Here is a 20,843-nt window from a genome sequence, read left to right on the forward strand (position 1 = left end):
CAAACACACCTGATTCAGATCATCATCTCATTAGTAGAGACTCCCAGACCTGAATTGGGTGTGTCAGACAAAGGAGAGATGCAAAATGTGCAGTGTCGGGGGGCCTCCAGGAATGAGGTTGGGAACCAATGACATACTGTACTGGCAAACTGGAATTTTGTTTCTAGTTAATTTGATCAGCGTTGTGCTTAAAAAAACTAGTACTCAAATCTTACTCAGTTTTGCTTCTAATTTCAAGGATGCTTATTTTTACTGGAAAAAAGACAAAATACTGATTATTATTATTTATTTGCAATGTAATAGATCAATTAAATACATTTAATATCTTACCCAATTTTGGTATTTTATTTTGGTATTTGGTATTTTACTGACAAAAAAATAAAAGTTCTGTCATGAAACTCTAGATGGCACAGTCCGATAGGGCAAACTCATCTGACAAAATTACATTATTAACACATGGTGCAGCTGATTGGTTCTTTTTGTATCAACAGCCAATGAGCTTGCTGGTCAACATTCAGATACTTGGCTAGTGCTTGCTGTAACAGTTGTAGCACACTTCAAAAACCCTCCACCTTCCCCAGCTCCACCTGTAAAGATCTGCAGTAGCAGCATAGCAGATCCATTCTGCTAAGACCAAACACATTAACATTGACATGTACATTAGCATGCTAAATTCTCCAAGAGTTGTCATGATAGAAATATTTTTATAAGAAAAATAAAGATTTGAAATACCATTTTATTTTCTGCAGTGTGGTAATAAAAAAGATGGATGCTCGTAATCTAAATCTAACTGATTGGGATTTAAATAAAACCCATGTAGCCCTAACTTCACTCTCAGAAAAAAGGTATGATAGCTGTCGCTGGGGCAGTACCTTCTCAAAAAGTAAATGTTTATACATTTTAGGTAGTAATATGTATGCTTTAGATATTGATACATACCTTTAAGGTACTAATATGGACCCATTTGAATAGGTACCACCCCAGTGAAAGCTTTTGTATCTTTTATTCTGAGAGTGATATAACTTCTAAAAATACACTTTTAAAAATAAAGGTGCTTCTATTATTGCTTTTATTATTGCTAGAAGAGACAATAATAAAAGCTCTTTCAAAGAACCACCTTTATATTATGCCACAGAAGAAAGTTTTTGTCTAAATGGTTCCATAAGTAACTTTCTACATCTGAAGAACCTTTCTGTTTCACAACAAGAGATTGTTCTTTAAAGAACCTTTGAATGAATGGTTCTTCTATGGCATCGCTGTGAAGAACCTATTTTAATCACTACACAGCAAAGCATGCTGTATAATTACAGTCCCTACCGTACCAGTAAAGGATACTTACAGAGAGGCATAAACAATTTATTTATATAAACATAAACAATATATGTGTATATACTACAAGCCTGAATGCAGATTTTATAGTTCTATTAAGGTCATGCTCCATTGTAGACACATAGCCCACTCCTGACATCAGTGGATCATACTCCTAAAACAAAGAGATCACTTCAGACAGCCTATGACTAACATTCTTACACACTACACACTAATCTGGATGACAACAATCTTGGCATGGGACAAGGAGCGGCAAATAACATTTCTCTTCTAGCAATAATAAAAGCTCTTTCAAAGAAGTGTCACATGCTGTGACATCCCAAACAGCCCCCAGATAAACATACAGAAATGGGCCTGGAAAAACAGTGAAGAAAACATTATGGATGCCACACTGGGACAGAAACAGATTCAAAAGTCAGCAGTAATTAATGGCTGTGTTTAATCACTCTCTAGACTGGTTCATCATATTGCCCTATATGGGACAGTTTAAGTCTATAGGGCATACATGTATACTCTTATAATTATAAAACAAGTTAGATTTGAAATATTAGGCAAATTTAGGAATGTAATATATACTCTTGCTTGAGCAACCGCTGACTAGCATGATAAAACTCTGCTGCATAGGATCCTTCCTATACCAAAACAGCCCCCCTTAGAATCCACTTTGCTGACGTTATCGTGTATAGACTATTACGCAGCAGAGCCTGCATCAGAAAGTATACATTAAGGGCACAAAGGGGGTGCTCCTGAGCTCTTTCTAAATCCTAAAATGTCGAATGGGATACTTTGCAGTCTTGTACACTTAAACATAGACACTAAGCTACAAAGACAATAAGACCACAAGTACGTCATTTGGGATGTGAATGCATGATATGAACTGGTTCATATAAAAATGAAAATTCTGTCACCATTTACTGGCTCTCATGCTGTTTTCAATTAACACAATTTAAGATATTTTGAAGTATGTCTTTTTGTGTAATAAATAAAGTGAAATTTTTGACCCCATTCAGTGAAAGTCTAGAAAAAGTGAAAGTTTAAATTGGGTTAAAAGGGGATAACCACTCAAAAATAGACCTTCGACCTACATAACACTGTAGTTGTAGTGACACCTAACAAAAATGGCTACTAAATAGGATGCTCTGCAACATCCTGCTCTGATCATGTGAGATCATATGACACTGTGCTAAACCTAGCTGTCAAATGCCTCTTATCATCTATTGAATAACCATTAGCGTTTACCACATCTTGAATTCTAGGTTCAATATTTCCAGCATAGGTTTGTATGAGTTGGGGATTTAAGTTGAATCATTCCATTCGTATCTAATCCAATTGGTTCCCAGTTTTTATTATTAAGAATGGCGCCTTAACTGACTAACACATTTGTCAGAGTGAGGACATCAAATCTGTTTTATAATTTGCAGTTAATGGAAAAACTGGCAGAGATTTGGCCTGGTACCAAATTACCATCAAGACCATAACAGCCAATGTAGCGATTCACGTCACAGTTTTGATTAAACCACACACTTGTGAGAGAAGTCTGTGAGGAGAAACAGAAACTGCTTACTTAAGAAAAGAAAGCACCTTTGCTGTGGTTTGACTTTATAGCATCGAATCAATATATAAAGAACAGATATTAGCAAAACCTGAGCCAACAGGCATGACTAAATAAAGAATACACAACCCTGTGCTGACACAGGCACATCCTCATCAAACAATACAACATATTTGGCATTTATGGCATTAAAAAATGAGAAAGCTTTGTTTTTATCATCTTAATTTCTATTTTAATTTTTGTAATGGCTTAGTGTTGCAGTGCCAACAGAACACTTAACAGAAAATGCACACAGGGGTCTTCTTCACTAAAAGGAGGCAATAAATACCAAATTAATCATAGCTGAAAGGCCTAAAAAGTATGCATTAATGACAATAAGTAATGGAATGATAAAATACAATGACACTGGATAGATAGATAGATAGATAGATAGATAGATAGATAGATAGATAGATAGATAGATAGATAGATAGATAGATAAAAGGAACAATAACAATTTTTTTAATTAACGTGATCCTAAATGCTTTAAAATATTGTTCATTGTTAATTAATGATATCCAATGTTAAATAACTGAACCTTATTGTAAAATGTTCCCAGAAATTATAAACATGAAAGGAACAAAGACTGAACACCTTAAATATTTAAATACAATAACATAAAGAAGCATACCATTCATTGATGTGGATCTATTTGTGTTTATAAGCCCTTGAACTGTCACACATGTTAAATGCTAAATATATAAATAGCTACTACCAAAAACCCTCCCTCTTAAATCGTTCTAGTTTTCTTCCTCCCGCACGAGTCCCTCTAATGTGATCTAGGTATTGTACTCTAATGTGATAGTCTAGGTATTGGATTTATTAAAAGGATGAATGTACAGTTGTCTTTCAGTGGATATTAAATTAAACTCACTATTATTATGAACATAAACACACATGCATATGTATCCACATCCATTCTTTAACAGAATAAACAATTGTCACAGACAACACTAGAGCTGACTGTAGAGTCAGGTAGCCACACCCCACACATCCCTCTTTCATCTTGTCTTCTGTCGCTTTCTGCTCCCAATGCAGCCTGAAGGCCTTTATGATTAACACATTCAAGCCAAACATGAAGACACATGAAAAGGCATTCGACAGCTCTTTATGGAACTATCCGCATCCAATTGCGCATCTGAACTGAAAATGAGGCAGTCATGCACACCAATACCTATTAATTCTAATCAAACATACCCAGAGTCTATGAATTCAGGATGGACCCCCTAAGTACAATGAGGAGGTAGGAGAGAAAGGGTGTGCCCAGCTGTCTCAAACCCCCCAGTCTGGCTCTCATATGCCCATGATGGCGGCGACCTCGATGCAAAAAATAAAATAAAAAAAATATGCGGGCGTGTCTGAGCATCTTCCAGAATCCCACATGCACCTCTCCTAAAAATTCCAGCAGCCTCAAATAAATAAATAAATAATCAACCCCAGACATGCATCCTCTCTGTCCCACGACATTCACCCCCATGTTGCATCCCCTGTACCCCAGGACCCCCTTCCTCCTACCCTTGCACTTCCAGTTGCTCCAGAAACCTTCCATCTTGGTTGAATCTGCCGCTGCCATGGTGCTGGCCTGCATGCTAGGCTGGGTGACAGGAAGGACTGTGAATCGCTTTCTGCTAACGCTACTGCTACAGCCTCTCCGCTCCTTGCGCCGTATCTGTCGTTTTCCCTCTCTCTCTTTCTCTCTCGCTCACCGGTTCACACCAGTGCATGAATGACCCATAGGAGGAGACAGATAAGGGAGGGGAGGCAGGGATGGAGGAGAGGAGGACTAGATGTGGCGATAGTGCTGCCTACTGGTGGAGGAATTGAGAATCGATTTTGTTAAAGGCAGATGTGTGGGGGAGGGGCAAAGCATCATGACTGACAACTTAAAAAGAAATTAAAAAGGATGCTGAATAAAATACACCCAGTTTTTACATTTTTCGAGTTTGACAGTCCATTCATTTTCATGGTATGGAAAAGAGCAGCGGCAACATACTGCTAAATATCTCTTTTTGTGTTTTACGGGAAAAAAAATAAAAAAAATGATTTTCTTTTTAGGGGGGTTAACGGTCTCTTTAAAACCCTGCAGATAGACTAAAGTGGGGGGATGAAATATTTGCTTTCCTTTTTCATTTTAGATGGGAGACTAATCCTTAATAATCCTTTTGAGGAGGTTCAGATCTGGTGGTAAACATTGTTGCAGACGCATTTTGCCTGTTCAGTGCAAAGGCTCATTCTGTACTTGAAGCATCATCTCTGACAAATTTCGCTCTAGACTGTTAGAACAGTGAGTATGAGTGTGCGTATATGTGTGTGTGAGGAAGGAGACATCATGAGGCAAGCCTCATGAGATATAGAGAATGACTCAGCGCTCTCGGTTAAAAGAAATAGGATGAGCTCACAGGCTCACAGTCCTGTCCAGTGGTCAGAAATGGACTGGCCATATGAACGTCAGTGGGACTTTTTCTGACAAGGCCTACTTGTGGGGATGCTGCAAAACTAAATCTACATAAAAAGTAAACGTTACTAATTTAAAGATATAAAGTTACAATATCATCAGGCCTGCCCATTATCATATGTATACACACACACACACACACACACACACTATAGTTTAATAACATTTTGTAATGTTTTTGAAAGAAGTACTTATTTATTGGATTTAAGTACTGAAAAGCATAATAATGAGAAATATTATTAGAGTTTAAAATGAATGTATTTTAAAAAGTAATTTATTACTGTGATGACAAAGGTTTTCAGCAGTCATTACTCCAGTGTCACATGATCCTTCAGATATCATTATAATATGCTGATGTGTTGCTCAAGAAACATTTCTTATTAGCATCAGTAAAAAAAAAAATTGTTTCTTTGACTAAAAGAAAGTTTCTTTAATAAATCAAAAAATCTCTTTTGAACAGCGTATCCTTGCTGAACAAAAGTATTGACCCAATACAGACACAAACAATTAAATGGTAGTACAGCACAATTAACTTACTGTAGTAAAAAACAATTCAGATACAAATGTACACAGACTTCTACAAATTATTAAGGATCTGCCCCACAAAAATATGATATTAGTTATTATATAAATAATTTGTAATATTATCTACATGTTATTTTAAAATCTCATACTACAGTGTATCAGACATCGCCTAATAACTGCCTCTGGTTCTAGTCATGGCAGGATGGCAGACTGTTCTGAGACACTTCAGTGCACAGAGAACCTCCGCCATGATCCCATATGTCATGTACTGTCAGAGATAACAGTAACTGCATCAGTTTATCACACAAAAGAGAATGATGCATTATCTTAGACATTTGGCATAACTTTGTATAGATTTAAACTTTTATGTATACAAAAAAAAAAAAAAAAAAAAAAGAATAATAATAATATCCTTAAAAAAATGGGGGGGGGGGGGGATTCACATCCAAACAATAGCAATTAGCATGTATAATGTCTTTGCCTAAGCTTTCAGTGAACTCATGACACAGGAAAATTTTAGAAGATAAATGATTAATAGAGAAAGTATGAAGCAGAATAGAAATAGAGAATGACAATTTAATGATTAATGGTTGGTTTAACCTCACCAAGAAAGTGAAATGACCCTGCTATAGACCCTACAATCATTGTTTTAGAGTGGATTCAGAACCCAATAATAAACCCAAACTCCTTAACACATTGCATACATTAAAATCAAATATTTGTTAAAGAATTTAAGGGAAACTGCTGATAATGATATCATTTCATGAAAAAAAGTCCTGCTTGAAATCTATTTCAAAATTCTAAATGCTGTTGGTTTTTTATTTGTAGGTTTACACAAAAATATCAAACAGAACATAATCATTTCTGAAGAATCATGCTCGCATCAACTAGTAATGACTAATAATGGCAGTAAAAAAAAAAAATCAGCTTTGCCATTACAAGAATAAATTACATTTTATACTATATACTATATATACTAACCTCAAACTTGAAAGCATTAGTATAAACATAATTAACTAACACAGGAACACATACACACAAGAAAACAGTTGTTGCCCTTTAAAATTCGGTCAAAAATCTCTATTTTATGCAAAGACACATATACTGATAATAAATAATGCATTACAACCCCTCTCTCCAGTCTATGGTCTGACAGCAAAACAAGGAAAGCAAGTGGTAAACTGAGCCCTCTGCTGGAAGAAAATTGCATTTTTCTTGATACCCGTCCTCAGTATGTGTCAATGCTGATACAAATGCCATCTCATTTCTAGAGGCTTCGGTGAGACACTGAGCTCAAGAAAGGAGGAGGGAGAGAGGGTGCAGCCAGACAGACTGTGGCACCATACCTAATCTGCAAAACGCCACAGACACACACACACGTATAATGGTAAACTAGCGACAACAGTAAAGCTGATCTCTTTCTATAAACACGGATTCATGGTTCAAAGTGCTGTAAAGATTAATATATTGACTGACAAGCATCATATAAAACAGTGATTGCATTACAAATTAATTGATTATAAGATAATTATACGATTTTTCCTCCTCCCATGTTGCGTTGTAATGGCTATGTAATCACAAGACGGCAGCACTCGCAGGTCACAAATGTAGCAGACAGAAACTGACCTGAACCACAGGGTGATATCTGTTATGAAATCTTCAAACAACAGTCCAGCTCAAAGCCAGAGCATTAATAAAAGATGGCGACTGCCTTCAACAGACATAAACAAATGATGTACTCATCTACTAATACACAATGAAGTCAAAATAATAATTGAAAAAATATAAAAAAAGTTTTGAATTGTTTTATATATATATATATATATACTTTATTTTTTATTTTTATTATAGATAGTGATTAGGATCATATAAATATAGAAACATAGCCATCCACTTTTCATTATTTATATCTCTTACTCATCATTACTTGGATTTGTTCCCATCACTGAAGGGATTAAAATGTTTTCAATAAACCATAAGGTTTTATAAAGCACAAACTGCTGTAGGTCAGCCACATCTTCCATAATAATTTTTCACAGTTTCACACATGATATTTCCACTGAGCTCTGCTGAATCCTGAAGACACAAACAACAGATGCAGGGAGCAGTCAGGTGTGAAAAAAAAAACCTAAATCATAAGCAACCCATCTTAAGGGAGAGAAATGTGTCTTGTAAAATTCATAGTTCCTGTGCATGACCTTGAGCTCTGGGGATGATTAGAAATGTCATCTAACATTGTGCTGTATTTCTCTGGACCACTTCTGTTGGGTGATGAAGAAACGCAATGACACATGTGCAGTGAACAGTTAAGCAGGAAATGGATCAATGAAATCTCATCACCTTCTTTTACCTTGCAAACTCACTGATATCTAAGATAAATTGTATTAAATTCCACATGAACAATTATCCTGCCTTTTATAATATTAGGAAAATATTACATAAGCTAGCTTGTGCATGCCCAGTAATGACTGATTCTTAAGGGACTGATGCATTGAAATGTGCTTTTTTCCTGCTGTTAAAGCCAAAGGGAGTTTCCAGGGCGAGGCCAACAAGCCTGAGTCATTTTTTATTTTTAATTGCAGCTATTACAGGTCTTTTAAAGGGATAGTTATAAATAAATAAATACAAATAAATAAATAAAATAATGTCTACTCTAACCTACTCTGTTGATCCAAAACTGTATGACTTTCTTTAGTAAAACATAATACATGATATTTTGAGAAATGTCTCGTTGTTTTGATCACTGTTCAACTAATCTGTTATAAACAATTCAGAACATCACCTTTTAGGTTTCAAAGAAAAAGAATACCAAACAGGTTTGGAATGACATGAGGATGAGTAAATGATGACAGAACTATTTTGTGGGAACTGTTCCTTTAAGAAAATGATTTACTGATAGTGAGACCTGAATTACTAAGAAAGAATGATTCAGCTTTAATTAAATAGTAGTTTTACTGGGGCCATAAAAGCACTTATACACTTTCATACATATACTGTTCATGCATTAAAGGGATAGTTCACCCAGAAATTTAAATTCTGTCATTAATTTCTCAACCTCATGTCATTCCAAACCCATAAGACCTTTGTTTATCTTTGGAACACAAATTCAGATATTTTTGTTGAATGCCGAGAGCTCTCTGACCCTCCATAGATGCAAGGGTACTACCATGATCAAGGCACGGAAATGTGGACATCATTAAATTGGTCCAGGTTACGTCAGTGGTTCAACCGTAATTTTATGAAGCTACAAAAATACTTTTTGTGCACAAAGCAAACAAAAATAACTACTTTATTCAACAATTCTTCTCCTCTGCCTCATCCTAGCGCCATTTTGGAGAGTATTACAATACATGTGCATGGTTTTCATGCAATCAAACAGCTGACATATAACCGGCTGCGCCGTGTTTACATTTAGAGGAAAGGGTTGTGGTACTCTCCAAAACAGCGCTAGGGTGATGCAGAGGGGAAGAATTGTTATATAAAATAGGGTTGGGCTGATAGATGATGTCATCGTCCATCGCAATTGGCTGACAGACATCACAATGTTAAGCTGACATTGTGATACCAACCCACCCCCCACCCCCTCTCCCGCAATCTGCCACATCCCATTTCCGTGTTTGGAAAGGAAATGAAGGGTAATACGGAAACCCTAAAGGGAATAACTAGCCTACGAGATGGGAGGATAAAAAAACCCCCATATATTTCAATACTTTTTCTCGCAATTATATCATTGGGTTGTGTATGAATCGTGGGAATCAGGGAGATTTAAAACCGCTTTAGATTGCACATTCTAATTTCACTTTCACTTTTGAGATTCACATTCACAAGGACTCTATACTATGGAGTGGCAGTACTTACCACACATTTGACAAGATTAGATGTGGTAAGTAAACTTTCATGTACTGTAATACAACAGGCAACCGATAGCAAGCGGCTAACCCATTAGTGATTCCGTAGAACATGTTTTTTTTGTCACGCTTCGTTTGGGCACACCCCTAATCCCCTTGTGTTTTGAGGTGACTATGAGTTACTGGGGAAAGTAGTTTTACCTTTCTCCCTGGTTAGACCCTGGAAGACGACAGGTGGTGCAGTCGTTCTCTCAGAGCCCCTGCGGGCTTGACTGGACCGTCTTCTTTCTCTCTGGTGCACCTCCCCAGCAGGATGCTCCACCTTCAGCTCTGGCAGGCCTGGACTGGGGGTTCTGCTGCTGGGTTTGGGCTTCTCTTCCATGGTGGATGTCTTCTCTTTAGGAGCACTGGCTGGGGCCGAAACAGGCGCAGGTGCAGTGGGAGTCATGACTGGTGCTTTAGTTGCCAAAGTCAGGGTTGTGGGTTTTTTCACTGGCTGTGGGCTCTCCTTGAAACCCTTTGTGGAGTCATGGGTCAATCTTTTGGGACTTTCCTCACCGCAGGACTCCAGAGCCAGTTCACTGTCCAGCTCTGCTTCACGTTCCTCCCTCAAGATGCTGTACTGCATTGCAGGGCTCGGGGCAAATGTAAGGGTAGAAGACGGGGCGGGCACTGTGGAAGGTACTGTGGTTGATGAAGTGATGCTGGGACTCTTAGTGAAGCTCATGTAGCCAGTGTTGGGAGCTCGTGGACTAGGCTCTTCAGACACCAGCTCAATCTCAGAGTCTCCAGATTCAGCACTGCTACCCTCAACATCCTGGGGGGAAGGAGGCAAAGTGGGTTTTGGTGGGGAAGACTTCATCTCTACTGGTGAACTCTCCTGCTTGGAAGTAGGTGGAGAGGGTGAGATGGGAGATGTTTGAGTCTTGTCTTGGGTGGAACTCATTATTTTAGTTTCATCAGCCTGGAATTTTGGATCCAAAGGAGAATCAGACTCTTCTATTAAGAAAGAGAAGGAGAGATAAAGGACAGGTAGTAAGGTGAGGTGTCTAGTGGCCATCTGGTCTGCCAAGGTATCCCACAGTGTACGCATGTGTGTGTTATTATATTACTGTGTATGTACAGCCAATAATAGTCATGAGCCACTGCTCTTAAAAATTGGTTGCTTCCTCATCTATGGGCATTTTTGACCGTTTGGATTTCTAGAAGATCAACTTGCCAAGTCAGACAAATTCCTGGATCACCATCTTTTGTTGATGCTGGAGCAACATTACTGTACAGAAATATTAGATTTTTGGAAAAATTATAAAAAATCATGACTACATCATAGACCTGCTCATTTTTCATTCTCTTTAGATAAAAGCAAATCAAATGAAGACATTTAAATGTCTGAAAGTTTACAGACTGACAAATACACCTACACAGAAGCAAAGGGTCAGCTAGCAGAGGAATTAAAGGAGGTTTAATGAATACATTACAGTGAAGTGCTTGTGTGGGATGGTGATGCCCACCTGTAGGAGGTGTAGATGACTCAGGGCTTTCATCCTCAGGCTCTGAGAGAGTGACAGTTGGCACTCCCTCCAGCCCCAGACTCAGAATGCTCTCCTTCTCTGATACTGTAATTGTGGGGCTGTGTTGGACATTGGTGGGCGATACAGATGTAGGTGGCATTTCTGTCAGAGTGAATTTTACTGGGCTGGCACTGCTGCCGGTACCTGGTGACCGATAGGGCTGGTAGTCAGACAGCTCTTCATCAGATGGTTCCTCCACATATGGGAAGGTCTGGGAGTCCAGAATTGCTGCAGAGCCAATGTCTTCCACATCCACTTCTACCGGTGATGGGCTCTTCTCTAGTTTTGTGTAGTGGGTCGGCTCTGAGAGGCCGCTCATCCTCCAGTCCTCAAGGGGGCGTTGTGAACTGCAGGAGTCCTCTTTACGACTGATGTCCATATAGTTGTAAGAAGAGTCAAAAGCTTTCTCAGAGTCATGCATCTTGGGAGAGCTGTCAGTTTGTTCTGCACTGGGGTTCTTGATGCCAGAGTCCAAGGTCAACTGGAAATGGGAACCAGAGGAGAAGTCTTCTGTGCTGGATGTATTTTTGTCACCAGATCTGCCCATGCTGCCAGAAAAGTAGGAGGTGTCTTCATGTGAAGCATAGCTTTGACTGGACAAGAGGGAGGTGTACGGGTCATCCCTGTCATCAGTGGACTTCTTCTGGAAGATTAAATCTGATTTATCTGCATGAGAGGAGATATAACATATTTTAACATAGTGTGATAATGATTAACAATGATTATTCAAAAAAAATTGTGTTGTTATTCTTGCTCAAATCTAGCCAAAAACAAAACAAACAAAACAAAAAACGTATACACCCTTTACACCGTTTTCTTATATGACACTATGGAGCCCATAAAGGGACATGGTGATGGGAAAATTGTAGATTATAGCAAAAAACTGTTACATTATACCAAAAAAAATAAAGTGTTTCACATTCTCTTGCAAGCGATTAGTGTTCTCTTGCAAACATTTTATGTTCACATGCAATACTTTTGGGTTCACTAACAAAAACTTTTGCATTCACTCACAAAACTGGAGAACAACTGGAAACAAAAATATAAACAAATGCATAGCCTCTCTGGGAATGGAATATTTTTCAGAAAGAAAATGTTTTGCAAAAGGAACACAAAGATTTTCATGGAAAATGTCAAACTTTTGAGAAGAAACACAAAAGCAATAAAATATAATTTTTCCTCCCATCTCATATTTTTCCATGACCATGAAGCTTTATTTGTTAAACTCGGTTAATATTAAATTTAATTGTCTTTTTAGTTAAACTTACCACTAAAGTACTGGTCTCAAATACAATGGATTTTTTTTTCAGATTTTTATTTGTTTGCATACTTTCATAAGCCATATTTTGTTTCAACTAATATGATTATACATCACTGTACTGTTTTGTTGCAGCTGTATTATTTTGTTATATAATAAATACAGCATTCTAGACGAGAGCTGCACACCAGAGCAGCAGTTTGACCTGATCTGTAATGACATGCTGTGCCTCACAAAGCTTCTTAGATCAAGTGACCTTGAGGTGAATTCGACTCTGGGCATGTGTTGTTCGTGAAATTCGGATGCTAAAAAGAGAATAAGTTTGTGTGTGTAATTAAGGTGGAAATATTAAAGAGGGCTTTATTGATGTGTGGCAGTGACAGCTCTCATCAGCAGTTAGTGAGGGCACCACCACCAGTGTTGGGTATAGTTACTTTGGAAAGTAGTTAGTTAGGTTACAACGTTACCATCAATTAAAAGTAATCAGTTATGATACAGCGTTACCTATTCATAAAAGTAACGCGTTAGAGTACTCATGCGTTACCAAAAATTAAAAGCCGTTCGCAGCGGCTCACACACGACAGACACAGCCCCCGGCCCCTTTAAATGCACCTAGAAGTCGTGACTCCCGACAATAAATAACGTCAGTCATCCGACTAAATTAACACTGCAGGATAACAATAACAGGAAAGACAGTCAGCAATCGGCTATTCCACATGGCGTTTTATTTATTTATTATCACAGAACATATTATTAATCAAAATTCGCACCTACCCAGCCCGGGTAGCCGAGGCAACTGTATATTATGAGCACCACAAGATAACTCCTGATTTTTCTTTAACTTTAAAGAATGCAGTTATCAAAGTACAAGTATGCTTGCTTGTAAACACAACCTTAAACAGGCTTGCAGATTTAAATCCATTTAGAAATGATGAACAACCAGCCAGCCAACGATCTAACAGAAATTAACAGCTGCCTGTCAAACAAAAATGATAACAAACCGACCGAATTAAATCCTTCACTGCCACACAGGCAAATGACAAATCGCTTAATAGCCGAACTAATTATTATTAAAGTGTCACTCACAGAGTGTGCATTTTACCGTTATGTTCTTTTCTTTTTCGTTGACAAATTGAAAATAATGTGCGTACTTCCATAAACCAAACGCTGTCCTCTCTGCTATCTTGCCGGGAGTTCGAAAAAAAAAAAACACACACACACACACAGGGTCAGGCGCAGGGCACAGACGCATCACAGCCATTGACTTTACGATCACAGAGCTTCGGCTCCGCTGATACATCCGCAGGTGGCACAGTAGACCTAGGACTACTGTCTGACAAAAAGCAGGCTGCAGTCGGGATTTTCCTTTCCTTAAAATAACGGATTACTTTTTTTAAAAAATAACGAAGTTACTGATTACTTCCGCACGAAACTAACGCGTTAAGTTACACATTTCAGGAAAAAAGTAATTAGAGTACTCTAACGCGTTACTTTGTAACGCGTTACCCACAACACTGACCACCACACACCCTCCACACCAATTCTCCTTGTCTCTAAGTCCTTCCCATCACATTGGCCACTCCTTTATGTCTCTCTGTCCTTCTCTATATTACTGCGGCTATTTGTGGCAGATGACAGTTTTCCAGTTCAATGTTTATCCGAAGGTCGACGGCAATAGTGTCACAAAAGGGCTCGAGAATCACAAACACACACACACACACACACAACAGGGATCAGAAACTGAGCATTGGCGGTGACACCAGAGTATCTCCCTGCCTCAGTCTACAAAACAAGAAAACATACAGTGATAATTAATGTTAAAACTGGAGGATCTTAATCTTTCCCTAATTGCGGAGTGTCATTTTGTACATATTAAAATGCAGCATTAAATGTAAAAAAAACACCAACAACTATATATCACTATATATCATATATATCACTTTAAAAGTTTGCTCACAGGTTAATTTAATTTTTAATTTGTTAAAAATAATTTGATGTTATACCTAGAGGTAGCTTAATGTTTTTCATAGCTTCACTGCTTCTGATCATGCTGGGTGAATGAACAGATGGAGAGGAGGAGAGAGGTTAGGAGACGGATGGATGAGCGAGTAAGTGTGTAATATTTTGTTTTATGATTTTGTTTTCAATATCAGTCTCATTTCAGTTCATTTTAATCCACTTGTTTGTTTTGAAAATGAGTTTCACTAGGCTAATCTTAGTTTTTTGCTCTCTCTGTTGTTGACTTCAGTATTACAAATGTGTAACTGTGGATAATTGCATGACTCGTGTAAATCACCATACGTGACCCCACTCCATCAGGGAGCCTGTGCCTCTGTCTCTGTACTGCCCTACATTCACTGGGTAAACCGACTCCACTGGGGCTCTATTTATAACCCATCAGTAGCTAAAAAATGTGAGGATCTATGAAAAAAGTGCAAAGAGAGAAGACAGCCACTGATACTTCAAAAACAAAAACCCCATCAACTCACAACCTTCTTTATCACATTGCTAAGGTTAACTGATATTGTAACCATAAGTACCTGCAACCTCATAGCAATAAAATCATCTCAGTGACTGTCACTGGAATGTCTCAGTATTTGATGGACAATCCTGCATGAGTTCGCACCACACAATCTCCAGCCCACACCTCTCACCCTCAACATTTAAGCAGTGTGCAAGCTATGACTCATCCTCTCAATAACACAGTAATAGTGAGAATACATGGTGGCCTTAAGTACTGAACCTTTATTTAGAGTACCTGTAACTAAAAAAAATGTCTTTCACAAAGACAGAGTGCTTAGATTTTTCAAAAACTGACACATTTAGTTAGTTGCTTCGGCCAAACACTATTACACTTGTAATTCTCTAAATTCTCCAACTGCTCAACTGAAGCAGTTGTTTTCTTTATGTTCTAAACTACTACAGTGTTTTCAATGTAATCCTCTGACAAGAATTTTATACTTTTAAAGACTCCATGAAATCAAAATTGAAGTTTTGTGTCATTTGCCATTTCTGATAGCTTGGACGTCTATATGATAGTGTACTCCTAAAAGTTAATTATAAGATTAAAAATTTTAAAAAATACTGTTCAAATGTTTTTGAGTAAAAGTTTTAAGTAAAAACATTTCTTATTATTATCAATATTGAAACCAATTGTGCTGCTAAATATTTTTTTGTGAAAACCATTTCTTCTCAGAATCATTTGATGAATTCAAAGTATAATAAAACAGCATTTATTCAAAATTTAAATAACTTGTAAAAATGTACAAGCCTTCACAGTCACTTTTCATAAATGTAGAGCAACCTTGCTGAATAAAATATCTAATAAAAAAATCATACTCACCCACAAACTTACATTATGAAAAATAAAGTTGCCATTGTAAAGTCAACTTTCAGTTTCAAAAGGAAATATGTCGACAAAGAAAATAAGGCTGAATTCCAGCCATTGAAATTGGGTATTTACTAAGCCAAGGGCAGCAAGACATACATTTGAGTAGCAAAGCAAGCATTCCAGTACACAATATGGATGATGTGGAAAACCATGTCTTCAGCTTCACTGGATACCACTATATGTGGATAATAATGCACAGCGGTCAGTTTTTTTTTTTTTTTTTTTTTTTAATTGGAGGTGTTTATTGGTTTTTGCAAATGAACTCTTCATATGATATTTGTCTTTCTCATATCATTCAGTCACTGCAGAGTTATGTTTTAAATGTCCTTGTTCATTTTCTGTAGCCATCTAAGCTGTTTGTTGACATGTCTACATCAACAGTCATCTGAGGAGATTACAAAGATTATCAGCTTTTGCTAAAAAGGCTAACTTTATTATAAATAAAAAACTTTCAATTAACTTTAATTTATTTGGTGAAGTTTTTATTACTCAAAACAATCCAACTGCAGTCTGATTGATATTACTTGGAATGCACCCCCCCCCCCCTCCCCAAAAAAAAAAAAAAAAACATTATTATGAAAATAAATAAAAATGGAATTATATTTTTCTCTCTTGGCCATTACAAAATTTCAAAAAAGTCACATACTAGCTATGTGAGTGTTCGGGTGTGTGTGCTTGTTGCATTGTTGGCACAGGTTAAAGCTCATGTTCTGGTGATGTGTTAGGTAAGAGTCAGGCATTAGCCACGGCACTAACACTAATGCACTAAAGCTAATCACTCCTCTGCTTAAACCTAAAGAACTCAGAGGAGAATTAGCAGGATCCACAGTATCAGTTAATCATTAGATCTGAGACTTACAACACTATACAACTTCAGACTTGTCACGGTTGCTCAAATATAACATGCCTAGTGTTGCATGTAGCTAATGGATTAACTAAGTAAAAGGAAGAAAGAAGAGTCAGCTAACAGGTCAATAAATGCAGGGATACTGACATATGGTGGCAGATCTATATCTCAGAATTGAGACATAATATCTTGTTGTAAAAGACTCTTGGGAAAAATACATATGTGTATCAAGTTAGCTAATGCTAATTTACAAGAGTTAGATACTTTAGGCCACCTAATGAAAAAGAAGTGTGCTTTTGCATGTGCAATGTACTTCACATTTTCAAAGTATTTTTTTTATTAAACTGTACTTGCAGACACTATAAGGTTAATTAAATAAGACCACTTAAGTACTTAGAGAGTACTAGGGCTGAAATGATTAATTGAGTTACTCGATTAACTCGATTACAAAAATTCCTCCAGGCAAAAACTCTGCCTCGAAGCCTTGTTAAATTCCTATGACGCGCACTATACGCACAGGGATCTGATTCACATCGTTGTTCAATGTTCAGGAAGCACACCATAGCACGTGATACATTTTTTATTTAGTTGGCGCAATGGCGGGGAGTAAAGATGTCCATAAACGGCAGAGAATGTCTAAAGTTTGGGATCATTACATTCTTAAAAAAGAAGAGAACAAGGTGCAATGTATCTACTGCAAACATTCCACAGCAGTACGACTTCAATGATTCAGCATCTGAACCGAAAATATCGACTCCATGCTGTTTCACCAAGCTTCGCTGAAACAAGGTAATGTAGCCTAAGCCTATACATTGATGTTCGCTGATTTTAGTCCCATACTGTATTCGTAACGATGTCGTGATGCGGTTTGACTAGATATGATGTTTAGCTTTGATGTTTTTAAGTAGTAAACGTATTCATGTTCAATTGCAAGAGAGTATAGCCTAAAAAAAGAAGCCCTTCACACACACACACGCATGCACCCTCGTCTCGGAAGTTTTATAATTTTAACTGTAATGTGTCATTCAACATCACATTTTAGAACATACTAAATTTCAGCTTATTATACAAGTTGAAATTTATAATATTGTAATAAAAGTTTCAAAAGAATTTTAGTTTACCATTATATACAATTTACAATTGACTATAATCAGCTCTTCTGGCAATACACATAGACAATAGAAGTAATTATGAAAATACAGCAGTAAGCGGCCAAGCACTACAGAAGCAAGCATCAGACCAACTGCAGCAATGAGTAATTAAAACCATTTTAAGATGATTTTAGTCAAAATGGCTGAAAAATCATAAATACAACCACTAGTAATATGATTTATTGGCCTATCACTTTTGACCAATAGGTAGCATTGTTATCAAATAAATGTGATGTGTTCTGTGTGAGATGACAACAACAAATTTGGTGTCAATATGTCAAGGCTTTGCAGAGATACAGCCTCAGAGTCATTTTGGCATTATGCCTCAATTTTGTAGTGGCGCTTTACAAAAACGTCTATCCATTTTATTAACAAAAAATGTCTATCCACAAAATCCTTAACTTTTTCCCAGCATTGTCTGAAGATGATTTGAGCCAATTTTGGAGAAAATAAGAACACCCGTCTAGGACAAGTTTGAAAAAGTAGGTTTTATTAACTATTAAAAATAGCGAAAAACTAGTTTTTGTTGTATGTACCTTACAGTCAAAAGTTATGAGCATAAACATGAGTGAAACTTTGTACAAGTGGTGGAGTTTGAGTAGAGAGAGTTTGAGTTAGAGACTCCAAACTTGCTGTGGTTAATGTTGAAATGGTGCTCTATCAGTTTGCCAAATTTCCCAACTTTCCCGCAAGCAGTTCTATGGGCTGCCATAGAATCAAGAGGGAAGAAGAAACAGAAGAAGAAAAAGAACGCCAACGGATACAATAGGTGCAATCGCACCTTCGGTGTTTGGCCCCTAATTACATAGAAATATGTAATTACATCTTGCTAAAGTGGGTCAAATAAGGACTCGTAAGTGCATTTAAGAATATTATTTATGTAATAAGAATAAAGTCTCCTTTTAAAATGATTTTCTTTTTCACAAGGGCATCCTATAACGGTTAGATGAGTATTCAGTTTCAGTTAGCATAGCACTTCAAAAACTATGCTAAAGCCAGTGAAAATGTAGGCTGAGCTACCATCCTGACTAACTGTGAATTTCTCTTTCCTGAGCTGAGTAGCTCTGACTGTTTTAACTAAGCTTAGAAAGATCAGTACATTGTGAGGACTTCCTTCCTCTAGTCTGTGTTATTTCTGGTCAGCGCCAGGTCAATCTTCACAGGAAGACACTGATGAAGCGACACTGCACTTTCCTTAACAAACAAGAGTGATTAAAAGGGACTGGGAGGGAAAATATGACAGGAGTTAGGTTTCAAAGCAGCATAATTATATCCCACAATTTCATTTTTTTAAGCCCTCCAAGTCACTGAGATGGGCTTCCTTTTAGACACTCATCTCTGCTGTGCCACCAGCTCATATCTCTGCAGAGCAGTATGTCTGACTGACACATAAAGTTGAAGGGAAGATCAAGATGCCACTGACAGGTTTGTGGCACATAAGGAGGAGCCCATGCCAACTTCAAATCAATACAGGCACTCTTTCACATGGTTACTCTATTGTGTATGTGTATGAATTCACTGGATTTACTTCATCATGAGAACAGATGCAGATGGAGAGCCAGTGGCAGCTGTTGCAGGTACTTCTCTTATACCTGAAAAAACCAACTGTTCCAGCATGCCAGTATCTGCAGGAATTGTGGGTTTATAGTAAAAAATGTAAAAGGTAAAGCATAGCAATCTCAATATTTAAAGAAAAATGTAGTAATTATCTAAAATGAAATACAAATATAGTGACCCCAACTATCAATAGTGGTTTTAAAAAGCTTCTGAAATCTGTTAGGTTCTAAATTCATTTTCTTTTTTTCATCATACGTCATGACCTTGTTCGTCATCTACCCCGGAATTGTTTCCATTTACAACAGTGAGCACAAGCTTAAACTGATAATTATGTTTTAAATATGGTTATTTTTATTACAAAAACACATCGATTCGCTACAGGAGGCCTTTGTTCACCCCCTGGAGCCATGTGAGACACTATTTTTTAATGGATGGGTGCTTTTATTTCACTTCTTTTGGACTGATGCACTGCAACACAGCCATTAAACAGCTTGAAAGATCACAGACAATTTTTAATATAACTCCGAATGGGTTCGTCTGAAAGAAGAAAGTCATATACACCTAGTATGCCTTGAGAGTGAGTAATTTATGGCCTAAATTTCATTTTTGGGTGAACTAACCCTTTAAGCTTGTTTTTAGTATGTTTCCTATACATGTTGAATATATTCCACAATGCTTAGTAAAGGATAGAAACAAAAGTAAAGAATATGTAAACAAACAATGGTTTATATTTAAACACATTAAATTTTGGAGGTTGGGGTCTCTTTTTTTCTTAGACCCAATTAAGTATAATTTACTTATTATGGACATTTATTGCCTTTTTTATTTTCTCATGTCAGTACTTCTATATGAAGAAGAAAAACTCCACTGGCAATGTTTTTTTTCTTGTTTTAAGCATAATATGATGCCATTTGCTTCTCAAAGTACTAGAAAACAAGAGAAATGTTCACATAAAATGAATGTGAACAGTCTGGAGCAGTAGTTTTAAACTAAAATTATACAATGTTGTTTAATCAATTTATTGTAGATCATCAGCATATAAAAAGCAATTTCTGAACTATACAAGCATTTTAAAATCATGACAGCAAGTGCTGAATCAGTGCTAATGAGGCGAATGTGTTCCCGCAAGGGGAAATAGATTCTTTTAATCTTGTTATGGTTCTTAGAAATTTCTGATGCCCATGTGATATTCTGCAACCAGCAACACTTTCTGTATGTGTGTAAAGAAGAAAGTGAACTTGCATTCCAGTGTCCCTAATGAATCACGGTTCACTGAAGCGAAGATATTAAAAATGATGAACGGCCTGTCTGTATACAACT

The 20,843-nt window shown here is 37.1% G+C and overlaps 1 protein-coding gene across 2 annotated transcripts in view; it reads right to left on the minus strand.

Annotated features, from left to right (window-relative positions):
• The window catches only part of LOC127984385 (reticulon-1-A), a 29,662-nt gene that overhangs the window by 6,167 nt on the left and 2,652 nt on the right, over positions 1-20,843 (minus strand). The window contains exons 2-3 of one of the 2 annotated variants that reach the window (XM_052587027.1): positions 11,260-11,985; positions 9,950-10,747 (exon numbers count right to left, since the gene is read on the minus strand). In XM_052587027.1, coding sequence (XP_052442987.1) covers positions 9,950-10,747; positions 11,260-11,985 — 1,524 coding nt within the window. Of the gene's footprint in view, positions 1-4,435; positions 4,627-9,949; positions 10,748-11,259; positions 11,986-20,843 lie in introns of those variants that run through there. The other variant, XM_052587028.1, reaches the window with a different exon arrangement.

Source organism: Carassius gibelio, chromosome B20, assembly GCF_023724105.1.
Source record: "Carassius gibelio isolate Cgi1373 ecotype wild population from Czech Republic chromosome B20, carGib1.2-hapl.c, whole genome shotgun sequence".
In the NCBI taxonomy this organism is placed as follows: domain Eukaryota; kingdom Metazoa; phylum Chordata; class Actinopteri; order Cypriniformes; family Cyprinidae; genus Carassius; species Carassius gibelio.